Genomic DNA, 12,635 nt, shown 5'->3' with positions numbered 1-12,635 from the left:
TTCACATAAATCAGAAACAAACAAAAAAAAATTAACACCTAATCCAAACCAATGTAGTTTAAAAACAGTCTGAGAAGGTCAAAGGAAGTGAGGATATTTTTGATGTTGTTTGAAAGATACTAGCAAGGCAGCAAACCATAACAAGAGAGTCTTTTCCTGTATGGCCAAACCAACTCGGTAAGCAAAGTCACCATAAATAACTCATTTGCATGGTGGTGAGCCAAAACCTATTAAACAGTGGATTGTGGCATCCCTGAAAGAAGTGGGAATGAAAGAGAGAGCTCCTGCTTGGATACAACTAGATTTGTCAATGATGGAAGCAACCACAGTAGTAACAGATGATATTCTAAAGGTAATTTTGTAACAGTCTAAGCATGTTGAAGTCTGTTTGTGTGGCACGAACTTTTTAGTAGTGCACATATTCAAAAAAAGAGAACAATTATTTGAACACATAAATTTTCTGGCCCAAGATTAGATTTGATACACTGTGTGCTATTTGTCATTGAAGAAAGTAGCTCATACATGTGATACAACCAAGCTAATTCAGTCTTTTAATGGATAATGTAATCTTAATGGACAACATATCCTTTCATTACTGTCATTTAATGTACTTACAAATGCTCCTGTCCCCTTCTCTCAGACAGTATTCTCTAATCAAGACTGCAATTCTTTGTTAGCTAATTCAATACTAGGAGTTCTGAGTAGTAAGATGTTAAAACAACAACTGAAAAACTGTAAATAGAAAGTACAAAAAAAATTTTGAGTTTCACTTACAAAGTAAAGCAGACTCCCAAAAAGTGAAGTGAATACTGAGTGAAGATCTCTAGTATTTCAAATCATCTTTCATAGACTACATATATAAAAACAGATGCACAACCCTCTACTCTGCAACACGTAATGCAACATAGGGATAAAAAAAATCCTAAATTCTAAGCATCGAAAGTAGCCTAGTATTCACAGGTGCCTGGTTATATTTGAATCTAAAGTACAATGTAGCTATTTTTCTAAAATGTAAGCAATTTTACTTTTCCGAATCAGGGTGAAACGTTCCTCCCCTAGCGTACTTCGTGCCAAGGCAGGCAGCTCCCTTTTGTTCGCACTGTGTTCGGCAGGTCACAAAACCTCAGCAAACCTACCGCACCTGACAACTGCAAGGCTTCACCTGCAAACGCGCAGACCTAGATGGTCACATTTCTATTGTTGCATTTGTTATGCTCTACAGATTGGTTTAAAAATTGTGGACCAATTTAGGTATTAATAATACTACATTGTATGCCTTTAATTACCAGTGTCCACTAAGAGTGCTTAGAGAGACCGTTTAAGCCATGGCTACTCTTTGACAACCATACTTCTAATTCCTGCTCTGTTCATTTTAATGCATTATTGTTTCAAAATACAATGCTACAAAATTGCAAATTACATCTGGCTCAAGGGCTGATTATGAGAAATAGTAGCACTTCTGCCTCTGTGTGAATAACTCTGATAATAATGAGAGATTGATTGAGCTCCAAGAAGTCCAAATGATGAGAAGGGTCAATTTGAACATTTCTATTAGCTTCTTTTGTTAAATCCAACACTTTGCCAGGCCAGAGACAAATACTGCATCTGGTTACCATGATTTTTTTCCAACCCTACAGAAGTACAATTGAGAAAATGGATACTGGTCTAAAGGCAGACCTTATAAGAAATGCTAATGAATTAAAAAAAAAAAAAAAAATTTTACTGGCACTCAAAAGAAGACAAAATAAAAAGTTGCAAAAGAAATTTACTTCAACACTTTCCTAGCAGAAAAGGAAGAAAAGCACTTAGCAGTTTGAAGAGTCTTCATTATTCCATTTTACAACTGAAATGCTTGCTTGCATATATGAGCATGGCATACCTTATATGTAAATGCGAGCTGCAAGAAGAAAGTTATGAAACATGCAACAGGCAAAGAAGTGAGGACACAGATTGTACACAGAGTTATACACTGGCTAGTTAAACCAGGAAATAGCAATAACATTACCGAGTCTTGCAGCCTCGCAAGTAAACTGTAGAAAATCTGCCGATGTTAACACAGATGCACAAAAAGTTAATAAAACTACTGACAGTTCATCTGGAACCTTCCAAAGATTAAAACTTCCCTGCAGATCTCATTATCTAGAGAAGTTAATATGTCAGTCAGCACTTTTTCCGTCAATTACTGAAAATCTTTGTTGATATACATTGCCTAGAAAATAACTTACGTAGGGTAAATTAAGCAAGATGTGATAAGTTGTTATATCTTCAGTCCCATGCACACATTTGCACTCACTAGGAGGTAAGGAAGGCAGGAACAGTTTCCAACAGAGGAAAACACACAACATTCCAGGAGCCCGAGGGACACATCCAACCAGACTCCCCCCAAAGCCCTGGATGAGCACACAGCTGCCGTTATACTCGTAGAGGATGTCGACAACAGAGAAGTGCAGTTCCCCATGATGAGCTGCGATACCTGAGCGAGAACGGCTGCAGGTGTCATTTTAGAATTTCCTGTCTCATTCTGGGTTCCACTATGTCACTAAAGTCTCTTGGGGGATAAAAAATAAAATAAACTTTAATTGAAAAACTATTAAAAAATAATGCTGATAAGACACTTTTACAAGGTGCTCTAGGGCACAACTAGGTTAAGTCACACTGAATGTCCCTGAATCTACAGTGTTATAAAAACAGAGGACAAAGAATAAAAGCTACAGTGTGTTTTAAAATTTAAAAACAGGATTAAATCATAGGGCCAAGCCAACCTGAGCCAAGCCTCTAGTTGGCATAAATTAGTATGCTGTTGTTGACCTCACATAGTCAGGTCTATTCTATCAGCTGATATCCTGCCCCACAGCAAAGAAATTTAGTTCACATATACAGCATCTTCTGGGTGGAAAATGAAGAGCAAGATTTTGCATTGCAGCAGCAGCGGGGGAACAAAACTTCTCTGTGGAGCGGATGCAATGAGACACAGGCGGATCATCGTGGGGAAGTCGATTTGGCAGACAGTCCCGGCAGCATCTGGCCCACCTCGAGCCCTGGGGACTCTCAGCATCCTGGCACTGCCAGGAGTCAGCGATTGAGCTGCCTTCACGGCAACTCCAGTTCAAATAACTATATAAATAGCAATTTACACCGCTGGCTATTTCAGTGCCAATCTGAGAGCCAAGAGTTATTTCACATTGAAAATACATGTACAAACCAAGACTTGCACTGTACTAACAAAAGGTGAAAGACGTGGAGGGGGGTTAGGTTCCAGCCACGAGGAAAATAAGCTCCTCACACAGCAGACTGGGACCAGCCCCATAAACACTAACATTTTTGTTCTCATTCTTATATACTCAGACACTACCGAAAGTGAGCGACTGGGCCTATATTTTATTTAGAAAAAACAGGCGGTTGATATTTAAAACAAACCCAATCTCAGCATCAAAGATGTTCAGCTCCTGAGACATTCTTCCTATTAGTATATGCCAGCAGCAGGCTCCAAATGAGATCAGCTCTGCTCGTGCCAGGTGCAGTGCACAGTACGTGACAGTTATCACTGCCACCGTTATATTTCTTCTGAGTATTAAACATATTTTTCAACTATAGCCTAGAAAAACAATTCTCAAAAAAATACTGATGAAAATAGTATAAAATCTTCATGTTTTATCTTAAACGAGTGGTTTTCTTACTTTTGCAGTCATAAAAGGCAAACAGAAATAGCAAAATATCTGGAGTTCCACAGACATCACCAGGATTCCTACTAGTTACAGAATATAATACTGCTGGTGTCATTACCTGGTCAGCAATATCAGAGAAAATAAATGTTTTAATTTTAAATCAAATCTAAAACTCCTGCTTGTAGCAGTATGCTACATTCTGAATTTCAGGATTTTATCACTATGGGTTAAAGACAAAGATAGCATCTATAATAATATTGTGAAATATTTAAGATTTATTTGTGGTATGTTGCTGCTGAAACGTGTAACAGCAATTCAACTTGCATTCTAAATACTGCTGGCACACCTGGTGTTGAATATGCCAGAAGCACTTGCAATCGGTATAAAGATGTACTACATTCATTATTGTGGTACTCAAAAATGCTGATACAGCTAAGATTCTCAATGCTTTTTTTTATTATTATTAAATTCTCTTTTGCAGAACTTTACAGAGCTAATCCATGAACTTTGTTTCTGATTAGATATTTTCTTACTGAGTACTAGTTAAAATAGCATAACAGGAAAAAGGAAATCTACATATATTTTCAGCCATCCAGAAATCACAGCCATCTCCCAAACTAAACTCATCATAAACATTAGGAAGCTGTAGATAACATATATTTTTAGTATGCAAATATGTTGTACTTCTGCAACGAAGGAAACTCAAAAAACAAGGTACTATCCCATTTTTTTCAATGAGAAAACATTTTTTCTTGAAAGCTTAAATAACTTGCCAAAGTCCTGGGAATTTCTATATTGCAACCACAAATAATATAAGGATCAACTTTCTGCAAATTTAATTTTTAGTATCTCCCTGACAGAGCAAGATCTATAAATACATCTACTGCAGGACTAATTATTCCTAACACAGAATTTCCCTATCAATCAGCATTGCCAACATACTTTCAACATATAATAGAAATCCTTTAAATTAGCCATATGACTAGTCTGCTAGTTGTTGAAAACAGTTAAGATCATCCAGTAACTCCATGAAAACATACTAGTGTTCTTTTTCCTTTTAGGAGTAGGAGCTACAAGACTAAAATCAACAAAGTCCTGAAGAAGGTGTTAGAATTTGTAGAAACTACGAATTTATCTTCTGGTGAAGCAAACATTTCAAGATTTATTCTTAGTTCCATCATCAGCTATCCCAAACATATACTGTAAAGCTAGTTCATGAAGTGAATGCATTCCAGCAGGGTCTATTTTACAAACATTGACAGCCTTTTCTTGCACTCCTGCTTATTGTAAGTTTGCACAGAAGCAGTAAAAGTTAATATGCAGTAGAACACCACATTAACTACTGAAGCGTTATTGCACATCAAAAAGGTTTACTGCTACTTTGCAAACACACTTACCTGAGTGCCATAAAATACTGACATATAACGAGTCAGATCTACTGCAGTGCATTCCAATCAGGTCTGCACACTGGTAACGTAAAACTAGTCCCTTGATACAAAAGTAACTCTGTATGTTCTTCGAAAGAAAATTTTGTGTATGATAGGAATAGGTAAATTAGGAATTAGCATTAAAAATTAGGTAAATATATATCAAACTATCAGCAACGAGATAAATTGCTAAGGATAGAATATGCACATCATTATTTTTCACCTGAACAGAAAGGGAGAATCATTGTCTCAAGGAATGCTTGAGCTGCAGATCACCAGATGCCTGGAAAATAGATCAGGGAAGAAACACTGTATGGTTACCCAGTTTGAGTGCTTTGCCCTTGACACCTGCCATTGACCACTGTCAGAGACAAGATATTAGGGTACAGGGACTTACAGATGTACTTCAGCTTGCTATGACTGCATTCTTATCTTCTTATGTTAAGCTCTGTAGAGTCTGCTGAATATGACAAGAATTAAAATAACACCTTCTCCCCCTCCTGAAGCAATATAAAAATTATCTTCTTCTGTGACTGCATGAACTACAAATACCAGAGGTTTTATTTGGCTGCCATGGTTTGAGATGAAAATGAACACCACCAGCATTAATGCAACACAAATTTTGTTTGTAATTGCAAATCAGATGGCATTTTCTGGTGCAGAGTAACATAGTAAAAGATATCTGTAGCTGGTTTTCTCTCCCAATTCCAAAGAAAATCATCATCTTTTCTAGCTCAGTGAATCACATCAGATGCCATTTGGGTTCAGCACAACCAGTCAAGCTTGGTAACCTAGTAGCTGCCAGCTCAAGAAGCTGCAAAGGCAGATGCATGGAAACACAGTAACATATCCTGTTTACAGATAATTTCTCCCTTAACACACACTGAGTGGCTTGTAGTCACAAGCACAAATGCTCAGCAGTGTTACTTCCTATGTGCCTGGTGTTTAAGAAAGCGTGAGGGCAGGAAGTCCCTCAGATAATCATACATCTCAAAAATTCTTAAAATTTACATTTTTTGAATGACAATCTCACTTCACATTCACACGTTTTTGTTACATATGAAGGAAAAGTAGATGCTAATTGATTCAGATTTTTTGTACCAGTGATTATTCAATACAGCTTACCACATCTCCTCTTACATAGGACAAATACTTTTCACGAGGACTATGGTTAAACCATGGAACGGTTGCTGAGACAGGCTGCAGAACGTCCATCTTTGGAGATGCCCAAACCTCAGCTGGACATGACCCTCTGCAACCTGATAAAATGTTGAAGTTGGCCTGTTGCGAGCAGGGGTTGGACCAACTAGAGAAATCTTCAAAAATATATCGATCTATGAGTGAGTCTACTATTCCAATTTTCAGTATCTGTTTAGTTGCTTCCGATTCTATCCATTTTTACTATATTCCCCCCACCTCCCAGGTAACCAGAACTGATCAAAGGATTCAAAGTAGAGGGATGCCACACACAGTCCAGTGGGTATTATGATTCCAATATCACCTTCTCTCTTATTCTTTCTGTAAATAACTATATAAAGAACTTTTGTTCCTCTTTTTTTTAAAAAAAAAAAAAAAAAAAAAAAAAAAAAGATTGTGACTTTGTTAAAAACACCACCACCAACAACAACTTAAAAGCCGAAATAAGCCGTCCAAGTCAAATGCCTTTTACCTACTATTTTCTTACTACATTCAGTGAAACTCAGGGGCTCACAGAATATTTCTGGTTACCTTGTAGATGCCATTCCAGAAATCATACTCGCTTATACCTATTTTGCCATTTTCACTGAAGTGTTTTATAACTCTGCCTTTAATTATCATTTCACTGCACGACAGTAAGACACACAGAAATCCTAACAGAGGCATCAGCTTTCCAACACATCCTGAATACAGATCATTGCTCTTGAGAAATGAAATACAACAGTATGTTGGAGCTCTGTCTCTTAGCAAAGGATCACGTCTCCCGCAGCTGCCAACTTAAGTGGCTCAAGAACCTATGACATAATAGCCTATGACATGTTCTGCTGTAAAAATATATTAAGTTGCATTAATTTTCTTCTAGGAAAGCAGTCCTATTCCTGTTTTTAAGAAAGATTTTCAAAGAAGACAGTTTTAAACACATAAGAACTATAAACAAAGCATCTGTAAAGTATACCAATATACAAGTGCTATCGGTAGTAAATTAAATCTCCAAAGAGTATTTCCAACAGATACTGGAACAAAGCATCATTTACAGAGCTTTTCATCTAACGGAGCCTTTTCTTCTCAAGACATTATTTATTTATCATACTTTTCTAGGGACTAACACACTGACTAGTTAGTAGTCTTCAATTATCACATCAGGTGGGGGAAAAAGAAAACTATTTCTATACAAGCTAAAACTGAAATTGACTTTGAATCTCTGAACTGTCAACAAATCCTTCTATGAAAAGGCTTGCTTTACAGAGATTATAAAGTAGGTGTCATCCTTGACACTTGCATTCTATATTCATACGCCAGGTCTGGAAAAGAAATGTTAGAGAGCGTCAGGAAGGATCTTGGAAGGCTCAGCTGTCACGCCGCACGCCTCGCACGCTTGCTTTGCAGTCAGATGCAGCGCTGTAGATGTCAAAGGTTTGCTATTTAAACTCACTGACAAGCAAAGGGAGAATACTGGGAGAATATGTTAGCAGCTACTATGAACTTGTCTCTAGTAACGGGTCATCTTGACACTTATTTCTGGATGTTAGAAACAAAAGCCGTGATTCTATTCATATTTAAAAACACACAATATACGCCCATCAGATTTACAAGTTCAAGATTTACTCTGGGAAAATCCAATGCTAAGAATACATTTAACAAAGCACTGTTTCCTGTCAGAATGACACACATGATTATGTTAATCTCTCATTTCGAATCCATCTCCACAATTGCATACCTCTGCTGTGTTTCATTTAAAAGTCACAGAGTTTACCAACCACTTAATGAAGCTGCATTCCTTAAATCCCTGACAGATTATGTGAAGTTGTTTGGTTTAGCAAGAAGAATTTGCCATTCAACTATTATCCCCATCCCCAATAACCTCTTAGTCATAAATAAGTGTAATGCCTGGTGTTTCAGGATGCCGGCAATGGAACACAATTTTCCTCAAAACAAGTGATTACAAAAACCAGAAGAAAACAGGGAATACAAAAAGTGAGGAGAGGCAGAACGGTCCATTGCTTGCCTTTCCAAAAGAAAAACTATCTTCAATTGAGCTTATCTCCTTCAGGTCCTTATTTACTTTTAATTGGAAAGAAGGAAGTGAAGAATATGAAAATGCTTTGAAAGACATTTATGAGAGTCCTGGATAATTGTCTGCATCAAAGGTGACAATTTGCTGCATGGCTGATTTCATTTGAAAGACTTTTCTGATCCTGTGCATCCCAGCGGCTGGTCGAAACTTGAAAATGGATCAGAACAGCCCAGTGTAGCATAAAACAAGGAGGCAGGTCACTAACATCATCCAGCTTGAAACCAGGAAGAGGACTGGGATTCCCCCTGAAACGCCAAACAGCACCATGCTTATGCCCTGTGTCTAGGACTTTCGTGGACTGCACGTTTTCTAGCTAGTAGCAGAAGAGGTGAACCAGACGGGCAGCGGTGCCAGCTGGCTCACAGTAGTGAAGCAGGCCAAAAAACAGAGCACAAATGCCTCGATCTCCATATAGCTGAGAACTCACTCAGCTCAGCTTTTGCAGTGACCTGCTCACCATAAGCAGGAAAGCTGCTGGTGATGTTCTCAGACAGGTATTAGCAATCCAGGTGCAATTCAGGGTATTGGCAACAATCTTTAATGTTTGAAATGATACGAAGAACAGGTGTTTAACCTCCTTTTCACTGGTCTCAGACCGAAGATTTATTGTGTTTTCTGCCATGAACAAAGCATTAAACAACATTTCTAAGTTTTGGAACTCATTCCCATGTTTTCCATTAAATCCATAGACCAGTATGTGTCATTCACTGATACAAAGTCCTATTAGTCATGCCTCCAAGGAAAATGCCATTATTGCTGCTTCTTAAGCTACTGAATGATGAGAATCAGACCATGGATTTTATTTTATTGCGTTTGAGGTATTTGCCAGTTTTGTTGACTGGGGCATGCTTCAGCAGTATTTTACACAACTCAGACACCTTTATGTCATATTCCTGCTTAAAAATCTGAAGATTGTTATTAAATGAAAGAAAAAGAAGGTAATTACTAAATCAATGATATAACCCTTGTGATTTGCTTTTCATCTCTTCACAGACATTATAGTGAGAAAACTTAAATGAAAAACAGAGTAGGCAATACAAGTAGGAAGCCATGTAACAAGCAGCAGCAATCTGTGCATGTTATTCTCCCAAATGCCCAGTCAGAGGTCTCAGATGGCTAATGTGGTTGAAATGTGTAATTCAAAGCTACAAATAATATGTTTATGAATCTGGACATGTTTGGTGCACCCTGGAAGCAGCTGTGTGGGGGGGACATAAAAAAAAAAAAAAAAAAAAGACAACAGTATATCTGATTTCAGCTAAATAAGGTCTCAAACTAAATTATTTCCTCTCACAGAACTGGAAGAAACAATACCACAAGGCTCCTAGCAATCATTTTAAATGTAATTGTAGGATTAGATTTTAATGGCAATTTGGGAGTATTACATTTGCATTGGCTATCCAGTGCATTGATTTATCCACCTGTACTCAAAAACAGTCAAGAGAGAATCGAAGACCAGGAACCATACATTACAACTTTACATTTCCATCTACATTATAGGCCAGGTCTTGAAATATACAGTCTCCAGTACTACAAACACCCAGGCACATGATTCATCTTAAGCATATTATCTTGTTCCACAAACTTCCGCACACAGTGCTTATGTTTCCCATTAAAAAGGTATGTTTATGTGAGGCTGAGATATTAATTTCTATAGTAGAAGATCTATTTATTTCATATAACCTACTTATCCCCAATTGCTTCAAAATTACATTAAATTCATTTCATGAACAACCTCCAAAACCAAAGGAAATATTTTCTTGCCTAGACTCAAGGTTAGGACACAATGGTACATCCTCTCAGCATCTTTACTTCTCCTCAGCAGTTGCACACACAAACTCAAACACATCTTTATGTATTTGCAAATTCATTTTTATCCCATGTTGATTTCTATTTGTCTCAGCACATTTTTCTTATCATACAGTGAGTATCCCTCCAATCCCAGCCAGTAAGACATGGTTGGATAGCTTGGCCTTTTCTGCTACAGAAACCTAAAGCTGCCTTTTTTTTTTTTCTGTCCTTATTCCCCACATATTAACAGTTTAGTTTCTTCTAAAAGATGCTGTTCTTCCGTCATGCCCTTGCCTGACACTGACCACTTGTTGGACATGATTCTTTTATCATAAAATGAAATTCTCCCATATAACTCTCCAATGAGATTTTTGCTGTCAACTTCCTTGAGATCAAAATAAACTCTAAAAAGGGAGCATAGCCATGTAAATTCACTGCATTATAGAACCATGGCTTAGGGCTATTATAGAGAAAATTACAAATATCTTAAGGAAGCTGAGAGAAAACATTGAGCTACCACTTCATCCATCCATGATCTGTCACTGCAACCGTCCATTCATTCATCTAAGAACTATATCCAAGCTTGTACTCTGGGAATAAGCATGGATGAAATATAGGGATCTTGAAGAATAAGATGTATCACAACAGAGTACCACTCTACCATCACCAAAAAACTAGAAACTAAGAACAACCTCGTATCTCCCTATTTCACATTCTGAGAACCCTTAAAAATATCCCATATTTGAGTGGGCCAAGAGGAGGGAAAAAGAAGTAGGCATATATAATTTTCCCTCTTAGCAGAGGAATGCCAAAGAATCTCACAAGTCCCTCAAATCAAAGTATCCCTACCAGCACTAATGCTGGCTGCAGTGTGAGAAACATGTGAAGACTTCTTCACAGGCAGCACTACAACAACTTATTTATCAACTGGTTGTTTTTGTCAGGTTCATTTTATCAAGAAGCAAAGTCTATACCAAAAATAAAATCAGATCTAAAAAAGATTAAATACATATTTTAGATTGCACTTAGAAAAGCATACTTTTTTATATATATATATAATCTTCTTATGTCAAAACGTGTGTCCATTCAAGGCTTCTTAGTAGCAAAACACAAAACCCAGAAGAATAGCAGATTAGCTTCTAAAAGAGTTTTCTCAGCTGGTAGTGGCCATCCAGGCACCTTTAAACATCAGCAACGGAGATGGAGGAACAGCACAACCTTTCCCTTATATGTGATTAAAGTCACAGGACATTGCACAAGATGCCACTGAAGGGACAAGGAAGACTTGGGAATGATCCAACCCTTCAGGTAAAACCTTCTAAGGTGAGCTCTATAAGTGAGCTCTGCAGCACCCACAAGCAGTACCAAAGCTAATGTGTCAGCATTTACTCCAGAGACCAATGCCTTTGCTCAACACTTTTCTAGGTTTACTTTTACCCTATACTTATATGCGTACAGAAAGAGAAACTTTTAATCCACATGACAAATTTGGATTAGTCTGTTCTGTCCTAAAATGTCAATTTGAAAAAAAAAGAAATACATACTCACAAAGATGCATTTCACAATGAGAAGGGTGAACTTTCTGATTGTCCACAGTCTAGTGTGAGCGAAGGTCATTTGGAAGTAAAAGGAGCTCTGCATGCAAGAGCCCTGCAGACAGCACCATGCAATTCACAGTTCTCGTTCACTGTTATGCCTACTCTCTTTATTTTGTTTGATAAAAGCAGTAAAACAATGTAAGTATTTAAAAGCTTTACTTATGATTTTAACGTGCTACCTGAATCGTCTGGAGATTTCTTGGAAATGATGAATAGATCCTGAAGGATAAATATAACCGAGGATTCTCTAGTGGGAGTTTGCATCTTACAGAACAGTTTAATGAAGATTCCAGCACCAAATCCTACAATTTTAACTGACAGAAAGCAGTCTTATTTTTATACATTATGTAGGCTCCATTTTATGAGCTGTCAGTTTTCATATAGGCAATAAAAAGCCCCTTGGCTAAATACAGACATTGGAATAAAGTGTCAGTTAACAGTAATTCCATCCCACAAGTGTTCTTGCCCGTAGAACCTAATGAAGAAAGATTAAAGTTAAGAGCACTGAAATGGAAGAAAAAAAGTGAAAAAGAAGAAAAGACAAAAAAGCTACAAAGAAATCACAATGTTGCAAAGCACCAAACCATCCAATTATGCTTTGATCATGGCTTGAATTTTAAATGTTACTGTCATCATTATTTTTTATCGCACAACTTCTTTCACCAACTATTCGGTATCTATGAAATATGTCAAATCTACAGTAAAACAAAGCATGTTATAGGCAGAAGTAGGAGCTTATCTTGTAGACATAATAAAGCCCATCTCTCAAACATTATTGAGAAACACGTCAGTAAAGGAAGTCTAAGCAATGAGTGGAAATGAGGCATATTTCTTAATTCCTTCAATCAGCATTTTCCTGTTTGCCAGGAGCACCTCTCTTGGG

General features: G+C 37.3%; 1 protein-coding gene across 17 annotated transcripts in view; it reads right to left on the bottom strand.

The window, feature by feature from the left end:
* PARD3 (par-3 family cell polarity regulator) overlaps positions 1–12,635 on the bottom strand; it is a 470,717-nt gene that overhangs the window by 130,466 nt on the left and 327,616 nt on the right. Inside the window, exon 21 of one of the 17 annotated variants that reach the window (XM_062568923.1) lies at positions 12,139–12,227. The exons of the other annotated variants lie outside the window; for them this stretch is intronic. Coding sequence (XP_062424907.1) covers positions 12,182–12,227 — 46 coding nt within the window. The 3' untranslated portion in view covers positions 12,139–12,181. Of the gene's footprint in view, positions 1–12,138; positions 12,228–12,635 lie in introns of those variants that run through there. 17 annotated transcript variants of the gene reach the window in all.

Source organism: Rhea pennata, chromosome 2 (genome assembly GCF_028389875.1).
Source record: "Rhea pennata isolate bPtePen1 chromosome 2, bPtePen1.pri, whole genome shotgun sequence".
Classification (NCBI taxonomy): domain Eukaryota; kingdom Metazoa; phylum Chordata; class Aves; order Rheiformes; family Rheidae; genus Rhea; species Rhea pennata.
The sequence above is the reverse complement of the archived record's forward strand: the minus strand, read 5'-3'. Positions and strand labels throughout refer to the sequence as shown.